Here is an 18964-nt window from a genome sequence, read left to right as displayed (position 1 = left end):
CTTACCCTTGCAAATTGTTTGTTGATGAAACTGAGTTGTTTGTCTTACAGTTTTCCACAGAAATACCAGATTTTGCTAATTGCATTATTGGGGTATTTTCTTTCTTTTTTAAAGATTTATTTATTTATGCATACAAGAGCTGGGGCCCAGAGCAGAGATGCAGGGGGTGAGAGGATCTACCAGAGACAGAGCGGGGAACAGAACAGGCAGATTGACTGAAATACACTGCTGAGGGGAGCAGCGGGCAAGACAAGAGAGGTCTGCCTCGCCATGTGGGTTTCTCTCTGGTCGGCCAGGGACCGAACTCGTGCTGCAGAGGCTGTGGATTGCTTCATAGTGCGGTGCTTAACCACTTGCACCACCAGGGAGGCCCTATTGTGGTATTTCCTAGCATATTTCCCCTTTTCTTGTATTTCTACAAACGAGTTAGATTAAGAGGTTTAATGTGCTTTGTGTTGTAATATTTTTTCCTCATACAAAACCAGTAATTTGGGTCTCTCCGGTGGCACAGCGGTTGAGCGCTGGGTTGCGAGGCTGCCCGCAGCCTCTGCAGCACCGGTTCGATCCCCAGCTGCTCCCCAGCTACCAGAGGAGGGTCCCACATGGCGCACAGACCTCTCCTGCCGCCCGCTGCACCCCTCAGCAGTGTACTTCGGTCCTTCTGCCTGCTCTGCTCCCTGCTCTGGCTCTGGTGAATTCTCTCACCCTCCGGCGCTTCTGACTGTACCCAGTGCTTGTATAAATAAATAAAACTAAATCTTTTAAAAAAAAAATAGTGTTTAAAAAAAAAAAAACCAAAAACCAAAACCAGTAATTTTAGTGTAGTTGTTTTCTTTTGGATCATACCAGACTTCTATAATTTTCTTTGAATTCTATGTGAATTTTCCTTTTTCTCCTAGTCCCCAGGAATTTCCCCCCATTTTTCATATAGATTTCTTCTGTTTCTACTCTCTGCCTAAAAGGTATTTTTTTCAAGTTCTTGATAACATCTCTTCTGTGTATTCCAAAAAGGTAGATCATTGTAAAATTAGTAACTCTCATTGAAAGATAGAGGTGGAGATGTACACCTTCAAAGAGAGGAATAGAAGTGTACGTTGGTTTTATTCCTTTAAAAAAGTCTTGATGACTGTTTTATTAAAGGCCTGATTTTAATTAAGAGCAGTGTCACACAGATGCATCTGATAGAAGGAAAATACCTAATAAAAAAGAATGGACCGGGCCTCCCCAGTGGTGCAGTGGTTGAGTGCTGGGCTGTGAAGCTGCCCACAGCCTCTGCAGTGCCAGGTCGATCCCCTGCCACAAGAAATAAAATGGGTGTCTTTATGAAGTACGGTGGGAATATAGTTAAGGTAGTAGTTATGTTAGGGAAGGTTTGAGAAGACATCAAATAAGAGATGACATAAACTAGATCCAGAATGATGAGTTGGTATTTACTAGGAAAATATGGTAGCAAAGGGGTGCTAGGTAACAAGAAGCAGTATGAACAAATTAAAATATTCATCATGTTTGATAAACACTATTCAGAATAGACATGGTTACTAAGGTATATTGGGGTACATAGTGATGAGGAAACTGGGATAGATTATGGGAGACTTTCTCTGCCTATGTGAGACTATGTAATGTTTTGCTTTGGGCAGTAATGTACATTTGAAGGTTCATAAGGTTTGTATGGAAAGTTTCTTAAAACAGAGAGAACCTGGAGGTAGGAAGACCCTGAAATAATAATAGTCTAAAGTTAGATGTGATGACATTCTACCTGTAAGGTGATTGGACTGGTCAGAAGGGTAGTTAGAGGTAAATTTCCAGGTTGACTTGAGAGACTTAGGAAATGATAGAACATGGAGTATGAGAGAGAAAAAAATCAGCTGACTGAAGTGTGTCTTTGGGCAACTCGGTGATTAATAATGCTATAATCAAATTAGTGGATTGTAGAAAATATTTTTTCCTGACATGTCACATAAGTGATTGCCACAGACCATCTTGAGTAGCACTGTTATAATAGGTTAGTAGTTGACAATGTAAGACTAGGAATGTTTCAGAATATATTTTTGTAAGTTACTACAATGGATATTAGTTGGTGCTATTGGAAACAGAAAGAATTGCCCAAGGAAAGCATGCAGAGTGAGTGATAAAGGACAAGGGTCTAGAAAAGAAATATTTTTCTGAATGATTAGCCATAACACAGGTGTATGGAGAAGATTGAATTGTCTAGAGATATGAATTTTGTTTTTTTATCATAATCTTGACTTGCATGTTTTTTCAACTTTATGCTGGCACTGAATTTTCATAAAACTATTTTTCCAAATATAAATGTCCTTAATTGATTTTAGATTGAGATTCTCATGTATTGCCAACTGACCAGCCGACAAAAGCTGCTGTATCAGGCATTAAAGAACAAAATTTCCATTGAAGATTTATTGCAGTCTTCCATGGGTTCTACCCAGCAGGCACAGACTACTACCAGCAGCCTCATGAATCTGGTCATGCAGTTTAGGAAGGTAAGTGCTTAGCTCAGCTCCCTTGGAGTTGTCTTTATTAATCCATTTGAAGAAAATGACCATAGTCTTCATAATTAGACTACATAAGACTTCATAAGACTTCAAATTTATTTGATAAATAAACCATATCTTTTAAAAAGAGATGAAAGTGGAAATGTATATATTCACAAAGGTAAATATGTAGGATTTGAGATCCCATGTCATTTCATAAAGTGATGGCTTTATGTGATAACATTGTTTTACTATATTCCTTCCTCTTAGGTGTGTAATCACCCAGAGTTATTTGAACGACAAGAAACTTGGTCTCCATTTCATATTTCCCTAAAGCCATACCAGATTTCAAAGTTTATCTACCGTCATGGACAGATCAGGGTCTTCAACCATTCTCGAGATAGGTGAGCAAATACTAATATCATAGTGTTTTTATCTTAAATAATTTTAAGGTTTAGTGTAAGATTTTATAGATGGAGACTTTCTAATGAAGTCTGTTAATGAAGTATGTTTCCAATGATGAGACATTTAAACAAAGGGTAGACAGCTATTTATTGAGTGATCTTGTAGGAATTTGTGCACAAAGGTTTAGCTAGATGCCCTTAAAAGTCCTAGCCATTTCCAGTTGTCTTTTTGAATGAGGAATGTACACTTGTTTGCAAATACATATTTGTACAAAGAGAGAACAGCAAATGTGTCTGCCCCAGTAGTGAAATTGGTTTTACACTTGGAGTAGCACTGGTTAGATTTCAAATTAATCATATTTACCTTCTTCCCAGAATCAGCACTGAGAGATTTTATAATGGTGACATCTGTCTTAATGATTTTGTGATGGAGACCACTTCCATTCAGAAAATAGGTGTTTAGTTCTCCATCTCTGGGTGAATGTGGCTCTAGCTTCCTGATATTTTTTTTTTTTGCAATCTCCCAAAGGATTCTTAGGCACTCCCATATTTGAATTTAAATGAATTTAGAAACATTTATAATGTTTCTGTATAGAAACATTATAAACAGTATTTTCAAAATAATCACTAATGAAACTGAAATTGAGACACATTTCTTGGATTTAATCTTAAGAATTCTTTGTCTGTGATAGCGCGCCAGTCTAATTTTTAACTAGTTGAGCGGAAGGAAACAGATGAGAACTCTAGTTTTTGTTTAATACAGTTTTTTATGGCTAATATATTAATAGTTTTAAATGTTGTTTGATATATTTTTAACCGCACTAAATTGTGATTTTCTGAAATACAATGAAGCTATGTTGAACTTGCGTTATCTTTTATACCTTTATTAAATACTTAATACTTTCTGACATTTTTGCCATGATTTTTGCCTGGTAAAAACAGGAACAAACTTGTTAAAAGTAGAAACAGCTTCAAAAGACTCTCTTTAGCTTGGAATTTCCAGTTTGGTTAATTTCCCAATATTTATATTTGAGTTTGGATTTATTTTACTTACTTACTTTACAGGTGGTTAAGGGTTTTTCTTTCTCCATTTGCACCAGACTACATCCAGCAATCTCTTTTTCACAGAAAAGGTAAGTGTTTTGATCTTGGGGAAGGAAAGTATACCAAGGATTTACCAGGATGCTCTTTGTTTACCTGAGTGACTGGGAGAAGTAGTTTTACCTGGGCCTTTGTTTATAAAGTGTTAATAAGATTTAAGTAAATTGGTTTTCTGCATATGTAATCTCTGTGATAAGAGGCTCTAACAGGAAGCAGTAGGAAATTATTTCATTGAATATACATCTTTACTTTATATCTGCCTCCCAAGAATTTCTTACCCTTGAAACTTGATAGAGACAATGCAAGACTCTTATTAATACGACTTTTAGTTCCTTCTTCCTTAATGTAAGGAAAAAAGCTGCTCAGCTTTGAGCATTGTCCAAAGTATTAATGCAGAGGTTTAGAATATTCCAATTCTGTCCTTTCCTTTTCTTTTTCTGAGCATGATATAAAGAAAAGGCAGCCAAAGATCAAAACCCCAAAGGTAACTAATGAGCCAGCTATACTTTGGCCTATATACACCATATCTCATAGGTCTGCATTTTCTACTCATGATTGTAGTACAAAAATGACATTCTTATTTCCATGAAAAGTCTGGATGGGCACTTTTAGAATATCTTTTGATTCTTAAGTCAAAAATCAGGAGTTCAGGGCCTCCCCGGTGGCGCAGTGGTTGAGCGCTGGGTTGCGAAGCTGCCCGCGGCCTCTGCGGCGCCAGTTCGATCCCCGGCTGCTCCCCGGCCACCAGAGCAGGGTCCCACATGGCGCGCAGACCTCTCCTGCCGCCCGCTGCTCCCCTCAGCAGTGTACTTCGGTCCTTCTGCCTGCTCTGCTCCCTGCTCTGGCTCTGGTGAATTCTCTCACCCTCCCACGCTTCTGACTGTACCCAGTGCATGTATAAACGAACAAGCAAACAAACAAATAAATAAATAAAACATGCCTCTATTAAAAAAAAAAGTATTAAAAAAAAAATCAGGAGTTCAGCAACTTTTTGTTGAATATTATTTCTTTTCTTGCTATTGGTTTAAACTCTGTCTGTGGCTATTCCAGGTGTTAATGAAGAAAGCTGTTTCTCTTTCCTACGCTTTATTGATGTATCTCCAGCAGAAATGGCAAATCTCATGCTTCAGGGACTTTTGGCCAGGTGAGAGGTTTGTTCATTCTTTGGTGAGAGAGCAGTTGGGGATAAATAGGAATAAAGGTTAAAAAATTATGAATTTAAACACTTAATATTATATCATTTTAGAGAGCCTTTAATTTTTTGTTACTATAAATTAAAAATTCTACAAGGGGATCTTAATTTTCTTTTGCTCATTTAATAATTGCCTCATGCTTCATGATATTCCTAAAATAAAAACTGTTGAGCTCTTTTCCCATATGCTAGAAAAAGGTCAAGTCTTTTTAATTTCTAGTTATTCTACTATATTTTACTTTCTTCTCAAGGACAAATGGTTGCTCTGATGAAATGGTTGATGATTCATTTAATTAATAGTGATTGCAGATAGGCTGCTTTAAGTGTTCTGGAAAACTTAGTTCTAGCTTCTTGTACTTTAGATTCACGCCTTTTATTTGTTACTTTGTATTTATGTAGTAATTAGTAACCTCATTAGGAAAGGCTGTCTCCCTAATATGAGAATATTTTTATGGTAACTGTTTTTGTTATAGAATTGAATGTTCCTGAATACTAAGAGGAGCTTTACAGAGAATTTGTTCTCATAGTAACAAACCAAGTTATGACAAAGATAGAATTTATAGAACAAATGTGTAAAATGACTATTGGAAAGTAGGAAAGAACTGTTTTTGAAATGCTCAAGATTTACACGAGATGTATTAATGAGAGACAAGCTTCCTTGCTGCTATGAAAACTCTCAGAAATCCATGGAGCACTGAATCAGCATGTCTGCTGTGGTTTGTTTCAGATGGTTAGCTCTTTTCCTGTCTCTGAAAGCCTCCTACAGGCTCCATCAGCTGCGCTCCTGGGGAGACCCAGAAGGGGAGAGCCAGCGGAGATATCTGAGAAACAAGGATTTCCTTCTTGGGGTTAATTTTCCACTATCCTTTCCCAACCTTTGCAGCTGCCCTTTGTTAAAGGTAAGCAATTATTTCAGCATCAGTTACCCATATAATACTCCCTTCCCTGTTCTTTCAATCAGTACATGTAATAATAAAGTAAATGATGACCTTTAAAAACCAAAAAAGTTCCCAGAGTGGTGGGAACAGTGTATTAAGTTATAATTTACTGTATGTGACTTAACAACCAATTTGTGTGCCTCTATAGGTATATTTTAAAATTTATATTTTATGTATAGTGTTACTATAAAATACATAACTTTTCAAGGTACAACTCTGAATTTATGCACATGTATGAACTTATGTCATAGCTACCTAGATCAAGGCATTAGAACATTTCCAGCACCCAGAAGACTCTTTCTTAATTCTTTCCTTTTATTATTTTTAGCTTAGAACAAAACCCACAAATAAAGAGCATCACTGTTCTGTTTCTTTCAACACAGATTATTTTTTCCCTGTGTTTGAACTTTTTGTAAGTAGAATTACATTTTTGCCTGGCTTCTTTCACCCAGTGTTGTGTTCATGAGGTTCATGCGTGTTGCATATAGCATTTTTTTTAAAGATTTACTTCTTTATGCATACAAGAGCTGGGGTGCAGGCCAGAGGTGCGGGGTGGGGTGAGGGTGAGAGGATTCACCAGAGACAGAGTCGGGAACAGAACAGGCAGATTGACCAAAATACATTGCTGAGGGGAGCAGCGGGAGAGACAGGAGAGGTCTGCTGCGCCATGTGGGTTGCTCCCTGGCCAGCCAGGGATTGAACTCGTGCTGCAGAGGCTGTGGAAAGCTTCACAGTGCTGATGCTTAACCCCTTGCACCACTTGAGAGACCCTATAGCATTTTTTTCTAACTCTGTGAAGTGTTCCATTGTTGGTAGACCACAGTTTATTACATCTATTCTGCTTGGGAATGAGAGAAGTTGCTGCCTCTGTTTGGGGACTATTTTGGGACTAAAAGTGCCACATTCTTGTGTGTGTCTTTTGGTGTACAACAGGGCATTATATTCAGGAGTGGAAATTGCTGTGTCTTCAGGGATATGTATGTTTGGACTTAGTAGCCACTGCCAAAGATTTTTCCAAAATGGTTTTACACATTTTTATCCCCATCAGAATGCTATTGTTTAGTAGGTGGTAGGGAAAGTGACATGAAATGAGTTTATAGAGGGGCCTCGTGGTTATTGCTAAGAATTTGGATTTATTCTGAATAAAAAGTTTTGAGAATAGGGTTCTTTATATGTTATAGTCCTTCAACTAGAGTAAGGGTTTAGGAGATAGGCTGTTCCATACTCTAGAATGGGTCATTAGTCTTGTGATTAACTGCTAGCAAAGCAGGATGTTCTTTGACTGGATCTGGTGTTTGCCCCCTCACACAGAAGAATCAATATGATTTCCTTCTCCTATTTTACCAATTGGTTTCTCAGGCTTTGCTCTGTGTACTTTTTTGAACTAATGATAAGTACTGCAAAAGGAGAATGGAATTAGGATCCAGCCTATTTGAATAATGTAGTTGGTGGTGGCAGGGTGACTTCCTTCCAGTGAAATACCGATATGTCTGATGAAGAGTTCCTTTAACTTGTATAGATTCATTCCCCAAAATTTGTTAGCATATATATATATATGTTACTATAGTTATGAATTTAACTAGTTTTAATTTTGGTATAGAAACCATCCTTTTCCCAAAGGCTTATTATACCCTGTCACACTGATAACTATACCTCACTTAACACTGAAAGATATGAGTCACTAATTTGTATTCTTCTGAAAATACGTTTTCTGAAAATACGGTTGTGTGTTCAGTGTACCTAGTGAAGCCTTGTATCGATTAGTGAATTTCCTGAAACATTCAGAAGGGGCAATATGCTTTATGGAAAATTGGCATTAAAATATGAACATTTATCTGAGTTAGAGTCACTTCCATTTTTTTTTTTTAAGATTTGTTTATTCATGCATACAAGAACAGGGGTACAAGCCAGATGGTGTGGGAGGGTGAGAGGATTCACCAGAGACAGAGCAGAGAGCAGAACAGGCAGACTGATGATATACACTGCTGAGGGGAGCAGCTGGTGAGACAGGAGAGGTCTGCCGTGTCATTTGGGTATCTCTGGGCCGGCCAGGATCAAACCCACGCTGTAGAGGCTGAGGACAGCTTCACAGGCTGGGCTTAAGCGCCTGTACCACCAGGGAGGCCCCACTTCCATTTCTTGCTGTTTATTTTGTGTTGTTACTTGACATTTACTCTTTTTATAACATATACTGAGTTATTGAGCCGTTGGGCCATGTGTAGCTGAAAACTTATGTGTAGAGATACTGTTCTGATTTTGGTTTTTGTTTGGTTTTTTTCAAACTTACACTTTTTTTTTTTTTTTTAAGATTTATTCATTTATGTGTACAAGAGCTGGGGTATAGGCCAGAGGTATGGGGGGGTGAGAAGATTCACCAGAGACAGAGTGGGGAACAGAACAGGTGGATTGAATGAAATACACTGCTGAGGGCAGTAGCAGGCGAAATAGGAGAGGTCTGCTGTGCCATGTGGGTTGCTCCTTAGCAGGCTGGGGATGGAACTTATGCTGCAGAGGCTGCAGATTGCTTCATAGTGCTGTGCTTAACCCCTTGTACCACCAGGGAGGCCCTACTGTTCTGATTTTGATCTTATCTCCATCAGTTGACTTACCAACCAGGTGATATATTTTGCCAGAGTTTGTTCATCTGTCTCCTCTAAGAAATCTCTGCCTTCAGCTATGCAGAGTGATCTTTACATGTTGTATTTAGTTTTAGAAGTTAACCTAGGTTCTGAATGAAGAATCATTTTGTTGAAGCTCCTTGTATAACAATTAACAAAAATATGATAAAACCCACTATATCTCTGGCTTTTGAATGGTGGCCATGACTCAAAAGTGTGTTCACACTGGTAAAAGTGTAGCTATACCAAATATTACATACACATACATACAATTTAAAAAAAAAAAAGTCATAAAACAGTATTTACCTTTATAGTACATTCTGATTTTTTCCTTTTGTTTTTTAAAGAAATGTTCATTAGAACATACTAAAAAATAATCTCACTACTCATGGTACTAGATGACTGCACAATATGCACAATATTGAATAAAGAGAGTCATCTCGTGGATTATTCTGGATCACTCTTTTTTTAATAGTAAGAATGGAAAGAAATAACATTTTGGGCCTTAGAATGAGGTCATGATTCTAAGGAGTGGGTAACTTGTTTGTAAAAAGATGACCATTTGCTTTCCTTTAGTAGATTAGAGAGAAAGGTGAAGTATCTGGAGATATTAAACATACTCTCAGGAAGGTGCACAAATCATAAGTGTACATACAGATTGATCACTTCACAAAACACTGTCAGAGCTCAGCTCCAGAAATCAGCTTGTGCCATAACAATAGTAATGAACTATAGTAATCCAGTCACTGTTCTTACTGGCCATCCCCACAGGAATTACTATAGAGAAGCATTTGGGCAATTTCCAGTTTTGTTACTATGAATAGTGCTGGTTTGAACATTACTGCACAAACCTTTTAGTGAAAACTAGTGTGCATTTTTTGTGTCCTATTGAAGAAATCTTCTTTGCATATACATATATATATGCAAATAATAACAATACACACACACTTAAAAGATTTTAAAGATAAAAATGATTTGATAATTGAAAACAGACATAAGTAATTGTTAAATTAATTGTAGGTAATTAGTGGTAAAGTCCAGAATCGGAGATCGCTTTAGATTGAGAGGGACAAAAATAGACCTCATAGAATTAGTGTTGTTTAACTTGTTTGGATCTTGAGTGGTAGAGATTTGGATGGGAGGAAGAATAATATTTCAAGTTTAAGATTAGAGCCAAAATAAAGGAAAGTCCTGAGAAAAAGGACCAGAAAGGTATGTTATGTCATGGGAGTCCTTCAATGTCAGACTGTCGGGGTTTAGATATTAAATCAGGATTCTCGGCCTTTTTTTTTTTTTTTTTTAACTTCCTTTAAAAGATAATGCAGTTATATTCCCCGGGAAATAAGGTTTTGCTTGCTACCCTCAAACTGTGGGAAGGAGTAATCTGTTTGCTGGCTTCAGGAAAGCTGCTAAAACACCCAAGTTGGTTACAGCACACTAGGTAGGGGATCTCTGCTATTGATACTTGATGAAGATTAATCTCTGAGTGTGATTATCAGGAAAGATTGGACACAGGGCCACTCGTTTAGGGCAGTGTTAAGCAAAAGTTTGAGCTATCAGGTGTAAGGACCCAACAGAAACGATTGTAACCAAAAGATTATAAAGAAAGAATCAAAGATTAGAAATGATTTGGATATGGGGATCATTGGTGGTGGTGAAATCACTTCCAAAACCCAAAGTTCAAGAGAGGGTCCAGATGGAATAGTAAATTCTATGTCAAATTTAAAAGAAACACCTAGAGAGATTAGGAGCTCTTTGATGTGCAGATAGAATAGGAAAGGCACAGTCTCTTGAGAGAGAAAGACTCTGGTTAGGAGGTGCAGAAAACGGGTACTGAAGACTAATAGTTAAAGAAAAATGGGAAGACACTTCGGTGGAACACTTGGGCTTAAGTCAAAGTTAAGTTTGTAAGAGACTTTTAAGGTTTGAAATTGTGGGGAAAGAAGTTAGCAAAGAGATAAATTGAACAGTAAGTGATGCAATGGATGGGCATGGGAAAGTGGTTAACTACCCTTTTTATATGAAAAATCAGTGAGTACTGGTAGGAGCTATATTATAGAAAGTTACTTTTCTGTTACAAAAAGTATTTTACAATGTGCAGAAAGACTGAAGTTAAACAGGAAAAAAGTTCTAAGCAGTCCCATCATTTCCACCCTTCTCTTCTTTTATTCCTTTTTCTCCGAGTGAGAATGCAGTCACAGTGATTAGCTATTTTGTGTAGTCCCTCTTGTCTTTGTGGTCTGGTTATTCTAGCTACCTTCTTTTATAAGGTTAAATCAACATTTGCTGAATAACTTAGTGAATGTTGGTGCATTTTATTAGTGTGGGTTTTCCCATTGGAACTGTATGTGTGTTCTCATCTGAGGGAATGTCGTCTAGCTTCAAATACAAGTATAGTCTAATGCAGTACTTAAAATTCTGTGAAGCGTTCTACCTTTTCCTTAGAGCTTGGGAAATGTGGATGGGGATTTAGTGATTTGTTTGAGTGTTTGTTGAGTATTGTTTTCTACCTGTTATTTTTGCCCTGTGTTTGAGCTGAGAACTAGAAGCATTTCTTCAGAGTGAGAAATACCAGCAGAGAGACGCTAATGTGTAGAAAGCTCAAGAGTAATTGCAAAAAGGGTCAGTTGTGGATAAGAGTGCTTGTTGTCGTCCTCTGTACCTACTATAGATAATACTTAATTTACCCTGAAACATCACAGCTTAAATCAATAAATAATTTCTGTAGGTCAGGAACTTAAGATCAGTTAAGTATGTGGTTCTGGCTCAGGAAATCTTACGAAGTTGTAGTCAAGATAGCAACTTGTGTAGTGTTTTCTCAAAGACCTGACTCAAGCCAAGATCTACTCCCATAGTGGTCCATTGCATGCCTGGCAGGTAAGTGCTGGTTGTTGGCTGGAGGACTCAGTGCTTGCTGTTTGCACTTTTCCAAGGGACTGCTTGAGAGCTCCTTGTGACATAGCAGCTGCCTCCCCCAAAGTGAGATATTCAAGATAGAGAATGAGGAGGCGCCACATGCCTTAAATGACTTAGTTTTGGGAGTCACTAAATCTAACCCATACTCGAGAGGGTAATTAGGCGCTTCCTTTTAAAAAGAGTGGCATCAGAGAATTTGTGGCATATCTTAAAATGACCAGATCCCCTTACTACTAGGCTGATACTTTTATATTAGTCACTTTATTGTAAAGTTTGTTTTGATATTCCCTGTTCTAAGATTTTGACTAAGACTATATATAGATAGGTTCTAACTTGACACCGAAAAAGTTCTTAAACTAGAAAGGATATTGGAATCTCTCCCCACTTTCCACATCACCCATCTGCTCATAGTTTTATTGGCCACAGCACATGTCAGCTGGGGGAGATATTAAATACAATATATAGTATCTGGCTTATCAACAAGATTTTATTGCTCATAATCCCTGACTCTTCGTAAGCTAACTTTTTTTTTTGGTTGCAGTCTCTGTTCTGTGTCTTCTGTTTTCATTTGATTGGTGAACTTCTGATTTTGTGACTATTTGTAAACTTTTTTTTTTAAGATTTATTTACTTATGCATACAAAGAACTGGGTACAGGCCAGATGTGGGGGGCGGGGGCGGTGAGAGGATCCACCAGAGACAGAATGGGGAACAGAACAGGCAGACTGACTGAAATACACTGCTGAGGGGAGCAGCTTGAGAGTCAGGAGAGGTCTGCTGCGCCATGTTGGGTTTCTCCATGGACGGCCGGAATCGAGCCTGTGCTGCAGAGGCTGTGGACAGCTTCACAGTGCGGCGCTCAACCTGCTGTGCCACCGGGGAGGCCCACTATTTGTAAGCTTAATGTTGAAGACATGTTTTTTCAACTCTTATTTTTGCTTTCTTTTGTGACATTAGGAAGTGGAGAGGTCTTGTTTAATATGCATTGTAAACACAAGTTATATCAATATTTCATAGTTTGGGTGGAAGAACATATGAATTGAGTCCAAATTGCATGTTCAGGAACAATCTTAAAAGTGATGTTTGTGGTTATTCTCAAGCAGACAGATCTGAGAGTAGAGACAGGGAAAATGCTAAAATTGGAAGTAAGTGTCAGGATTTTTTTCTCTTGTATTATTTTTTTCTCTTGTATTACTTTTAGTAAAATAACCAAATTATCTTTGAGTTAGTTTTCCCATATTCAGCTTTATTCTCTTAACACAGGAAATTCTTCCTTCTCTTCTCTTCTGTGCCTTCATTTGTTTTATAGAGTAGTAGGTATTGTTCCAGCAGCCTGTCTCCTTAGTACAGCTTCCTAGCATCTGATCAAGGTAAAAGCTTTGTTTTTATTCATATGAGGAGACAGTAGTAATGACAGTTGACTTAATTACATGTTGTCATTTTATTCTTGGTAAACTCTCAAGTCACGTACTACCTGAGTCATATTAGCAGTTTAACCCAATTTTCCTCTGAATATTTCCCCGCATGGATGTGAATGAATCTGGACAATGAAAAGCTTTATTTCCCCCACCCCACCCCACCTGCCTGTCTGTGAAACCGTGTAGTGAATATTAAATTTGAATTCTATGTTTTAGTTCAATGAAATACAATTCTCTAACACTGGCTTTGGGATAATGATTCAACATCAAGGAACTAAGAAAGAACTAGGAGGCTAACGACACACTTTAAGTGGCACCTAGAAGTGTTTTGAATGGTGTTTAGGATCTTTCAAAATCTTTCACTTGACATGAAGCTTGTCTGATATTTCCTTCTGTGAGGCTTGCGAAGCAAAAACCAGTCTGGTTTCCTCTGTTCCACTTAATTTCATTGTGCTCCACCCTGCTTTCTGGTGAGGATTTCAGAGAGGAGTAATATTTAGTTCAAAACTTTGCATTAATTCATTCTTACACACCTCCCTCTCCCCACCAGCTTTGGCCAGAGCTCTTACATGGTTTTTCGGGGAACAAAGTGTAAATTCCACATGTATGAATCTTTTTTAGAAGAATAAAGAGAACCACTAAAATCTGTAGAAAATATACCATCTTGTCATTTTGAGGGGAGACATTACAGATATTAGATTACATCCAGTTAAATGTCACATTAAAGTGATGGTTGGTGGTATTGCTTCCATCTCCTATCTCAGGCTCAGTGAGACTGTTGTTATGGTAATGGTCTACTTAGACATGCATTAGAAGATTTATATACTCTAAATTCTCTAGTGAACCAGAAAACTCAAAATTCGGGCACATTTCATATAAGTTTAAAATATACAAAAAGATCTAAACATAAAGAATGTTTTGAAAAAAGTGGTATATGTTTTAAGTTTTAAACACTGTTCTCTATTAAATGCTTAGAGAGCTTTGACGGGCTATTGATGAAGAATCCCTCACACAGGAAGTTTTCAAAAACTTTTCCCCAAAATGTTAATTTGCAACTACAGTATCTATATCTGTCATCGTTTCCTGAGATCGTGAGAGCTGCCAACGCCCCTTGTGGAAAGCTCTGGGAAGCCATTGTGTTCAGGGTTTTTCTGTATTTTATTTTCCCCCTTTTTTGTTTGGTCACTTAAATTATCTGTGAAAACAAAATCCGTGCAGTCTAGCAGTTGATCTGTAAACATCACGCCCTTTCATTTAAAATGAGACTGTTTCTCTATATCTGTTTGATGTATTCTTTTTTTTTTTTTTTTTAAAGATTTATTTATTTATTTATTTATTTATTTATTTATTTATGCAAGCACTGGGTACAGTCAGAAGTGCGGGAGGGTGAGAGAATTCACCAGAGCCAGAGTGGGGAGCAGAAAGCAGGCAGAAGGACCAAAGTACACTGCTGAGGGGAGCAGCGGGCGGCAGGAGAGGTCTGCGTGCCATGCGGGACCCTCCTCCGGTGGCCGGGGAGCAGCCCGGGAGCAGCCAGGGATTGAACCGGCCCCGCAGAGGCCGCAGGCAGCTTCACAACCCAGCGCTCAACCACTGCGCCACCAGGAGGCCCTGATGTATTTAAGAACAAAAACAAAATTAATTTCTAAATAACAAAGACCTGAATGTTAACATAAGTATTCTTTTTAATTTTTAAACAAGACATGAAGAACAAAGCATTACCCCTTGTTAAATGGGTAAGTCTGTATCTGTGGGGGAAACATCTGTGGTTTTCCATGTTACACCATGGCAAGAAGTATGCAGCTGTAGTGCCTGTCATCCTGGCCTACTTATTTTCACTTGAGACTTTTCCATGGTGCCAAAAGACTCTTTACAAAAGCCTAACTTCACTGCTATGTGCATATTGTAGTACTGGCAGCAAGACACACACAGCTGCCGGTGCCTACAGGGTAATGAGACATTCAAGCGCAGTAGGAAGGGACGACAGAATAGCAAAACCTGTGACCACATTATAACCAAGTCACATCTCCCATAATGTGACATTCTGTTTCTTTTTTTATCCTAATTTGTTTTTGACCAAAACAGACTAAAGAAGTAATGAGCCGTCTTTTCTGTCCCTACTCCCAAGTAACCTACACAATGGTATTTGAGGTGTTCTTTGTGTTCTTCTGTGTCAAGCATTAAATTTTTCTGTTTCCAGCAGTGTCTGGAAGTTCATGTCATTACGTGAAGGGAATGTGGGTAGCGTGGTACAGTACCAGGACCAACAGCGCTCAGGAAGATTTCGTGGAGCCAGTGTTAAGAGAAAACAACTAGGAAATTATAGATTGAATAAAACATGCTGGGAATAGTCAGGGTTTCTTTAAAGTTAAGGTATGTTGAACAGTTTGAACAAATGAATTATTTGTTTAATATGCTATCAGAAAGTTACAAATCACCTTGACTTAGTGACTTCCAATGAGAATACCACCTTAACCTAGCACGCACAGAACAATTTGGGAATGACCACCTCTGGAGACAGAATTATCATTATATACCAAAAGGTATCACAATGTAGTGTATTGAAAGGACTTCCTACAGTGAATATTTGTGCCTTTCTTACTAATTACTATAACATTGAAGAGAAAGTAATTGAAGGAATTGTTCATTCTTTTATCTTTTGCTTTTATACTGTAAAAATGAAATAACAAACAGGTTTCTGTTGGGTTTCGCTATATGAAAATACTTAAACTGAGGGAGACTTTTAAGAGATTCCTAATGGAGACATTGTTATGTTAGTAAAGAATTCAGAATTCTTTGGGTCAGCAACTGCTGTTCTCTTAGCCACAGAGGTGGCAGCACCCTCCCTAGCAGTCAGCGTAAACCACTGTTCTTGCCGCCTCACCTGCTAGACTTGTGTCATCTTCTCTCTACCCTCCAGCTGGGGCAGGAGGAATTGCCATCAGTAATCAAAAGTATAACTTTGGAATATAAGAAAATTGGTTCATTTTTTTATCCTTTATGCATCAGCTATAGGGTTTTTTGGCAGTGTTCCTAGCTGTTCAGTATAGAGCATTGGTGGTAAAACATAACACTTAGTCTGATGATCTTCATAATGATCCTTGCATTAGGTGTGCTGATAATGGAAAATAAACATTTAGAGAGGGCCTCCCTGGTGGCACGAGCCGTTAAAATGCAGCACTATGAAGCAGTCCGTAGCCACTGCAGCACGAGTTCGATTCCCTGCCAGGGAGATGACCCACATGGCGAAGTAGACCTCTCCTGACTCGCTCACTACTCCCCTCAGCAGTATATTTCCATCAGTCTGCCTGTTCTGTTCCCCACTCTGTCTGGTGAATCCTCTCATCCCCCACGCCTCTGGCCTGTACCCCAGCCCTTGTATGCATAAATAAATAAATATTAAAAAAAAAATTTAGAGAGGTGGATTGACTTCACTGCAGATGCTAACCAATATAAAAATGAGGACGCAGATATTGGTGAAAAATTCTTTCAGAAAGTTTAAAATTATTTTCTGGTTAATGACAGGGTCTTTAATATCTGGAGAGAAAAATCAAACACATCATAGTTACTTGGGTCCAGAATTATAATAAACCCTTGAAAAGACTTACAGTCTAATGAGAAACCACTGAAAATGGCCCAGTTCTACTGGAAACAATTAAAGCCTTCCAATTTGCTCATGATTATTTAGAAGATACTGATTGGTTCATGGAAGGAAGCAGATTATGCTATGCCTCTCCTACTAGGCAACTTAAGGTGGCTTCTCTCAGATTATGAACCTGAAAAACCCATTTGCTCCAGGAAAAAATGTACTAAACAAAGAAATCTTGAAGAGATTGGGTACTTTAAGCTTTTAGTACTAGAATTAAAACTATTCTCTTGGTTGCATCATGTCTTGATTATTGTTAATCTTGCAGTTTGTTTTCTTGATGTTAAAGCAATGTATAAATGTGATTACCTTGTATATATTACCTTCATATGGTTATCTAGATTATTAATCTGCCTTGTTTCAGAAACTAGTGAAACAAGTAATTGAAGTAATCAAAAATGGAAATCAAAAGATAAAATTTCTAACAGTGTTTCTAATATGAAACACTATAATCCCACTAACATTTTTTGTATGTGAACATTCTATATTTAAAATCATTCACATGGGGCTTCCCCTGGTGGTGCAGCGGTTGAGCGCTGGGCTGCAAAGCTGCCTGCAGCCTCTGCAGCACCAGTTCGATCCCCGGCCGCCTGCGAGGGGCCCACATGGCGTGCAGACTTCTCCTGCTGTCCGCTGCTCCCCTCAGCAGTGTACTTCGGTCCTTCTGCCTGTTCTGCTCCCCGCTCTGGCTCTGGTGAATTCTCTCACCCTCCCACGCTTCTGACTGTACCCAATGCTTGTATAAATAAATAAATAAATCTTTAAAATAAAATAAAATCATTCACATGAATAGCTGTAAAGAGAAGCTTTAACATGAGCTATGGAGTCTGTTAAAATATACTTTTGATACAGTAGTATAAATGAAAAATTCATTTATTTTAAATGATAGGGATAGGAATTAAAGAGAACCTGTTTCCTGTTTCTGACCACTTGTATTGATGTCACGATATAAAATAGCTAAGCTTACTAGAAGTGTACTGCACTGTATTAGTACATGCACGTGATGCTAAATATTTCTATCTGCCTTAAAGAAAAGTTTAGAAGGAAATACTGTTGGTCATTGTTTTATCTCAAAATATGAGTTTGTGTCTATGGTTTAACAAATGAACCAAACTTCCCCCTACATGCCTACACAGAGTTTTGTCAAATGAAGGTTTTGCTGTGATTATTTATAATTAAAAGTATCTCTTCCAGAAAAAGAACTAGAAATGATGTTTGCTTAAGGTACCACATTCTAATTTAACATAGATTTTAACTATAATATACATTTGTTTCTAAACAGTGGTTATTTATTTACTAGAATTAATAATATTCACTAGAAAGAATGTGTCAGATGTTTAATGGGATTTTTCCCATTTTGTTTACATCAAGCATAATTGTCAATAGCACTAATTTGCATTTTTGTTTTATAGTCTCTTGTTTTCAGCAGCCACTGTAAAGCAGTGAGTGGCTACTCAGACCAGGTCATCCATCAGCGGAGATCAGCTACCTCCTCTCTTCGTTGCTGCCTGCTCACTGAGCTGCCATCTTTTTTGTGTGTGGCCAGTCCACGAGTAAGTGTCACAGGAGGGAAGAGACAAAGTAGATGTTACTTGAGGAACCAATTTTCAAAGAATTGATTTCTTAAAATAGTGATAAGCTTTGTAAACTTTGCAAAACATGTAAATCCTCAATATTTAAAAAGAGCATCCATAGTCCTGGCCTTCCCAAGTCAACATTCCTCACCTTGAATTGTGTTGGTTTGAGAACAGTTGTATAATGGACAGGAATGACTTCTTTCCCTGACCATGTCTATCCTGTGTAGTTCCTCTCATTTAGTCAGGGGGTCTGAATTACCATGGGAGCAAGCCATCTGTTGGGTGGATTAATACCTAACAGCAGGGTCAGGGGCAGTGAAACATTTGAAAAGGAGGGGGAGCCATTTGTCACTGCATTGAGGTTTTTGAGGGTTTTTGAGGAGGGAGCCAGTTTGGGAGAAGATTTGATCTGGCCTTATCACCTCAGCACAGTCTCTAGATAACAAAAAGAAATATGACACCCAACATCAAGAAGCTTCTTCGTTTGGTGTTCTCTCGCTTTCCTAAGCAGTACTGCCTGGGTTGTGGTTCACAGGTACGTTCCCTCCGAAAAGTGACTGTTGCAACATTCGCCATTCAGCAGTCATAGTCTTACTTGTAGATTGGGGGTAGTGTCCACTGTGGTTTCTACCTTATGCTGCTGTTGGGTCCTTCCTAATACTCTGT

The 18964-nt window shown here is 38.2% G+C and overlaps 1 protein-coding gene across 1 annotated transcript in view; it reads left to right on the top strand.

Moving 5' to 3' along the window:
• INO80 (INO80 complex ATPase subunit) overlaps positions 1–18964 on the top strand; it is a 117781-nt gene that overhangs the window by 55118 nt on the left and 43699 nt on the right. Inside the window, exons 20-25 of the mRNA XM_037502237.2 lie at positions 2331–2498; positions 2760–2893; positions 3959–4026; positions 5045–5138; positions 5914–6085; positions 18134–18274. Coding sequence (XP_037358134.1) covers positions 2331–2498; positions 2760–2893; positions 3959–4026; positions 5045–5138; positions 5914–6085; positions 18134–18274 — 777 coding nt within the window. The remainder of the gene's footprint in view (positions 1–2330; positions 2499–2759; positions 2894–3958; positions 4027–5044; positions 5139–5913; positions 6086–18133; positions 18275–18964) is intronic.

Source organism: Talpa occidentalis, unplaced genomic scaffold (assembly GCF_014898055.3).
Source record: "Talpa occidentalis isolate TD23 unplaced genomic scaffold, MPIMG_talOcc4v2.1 talOcc4.11, whole genome shotgun sequence".
Classification (NCBI taxonomy): domain Eukaryota; kingdom Metazoa; phylum Chordata; class Mammalia; order Eulipotyphla; family Talpidae; genus Talpa; species Talpa occidentalis.
This window is presented reverse-complemented; position numbering and strand designations above follow the sequence as displayed.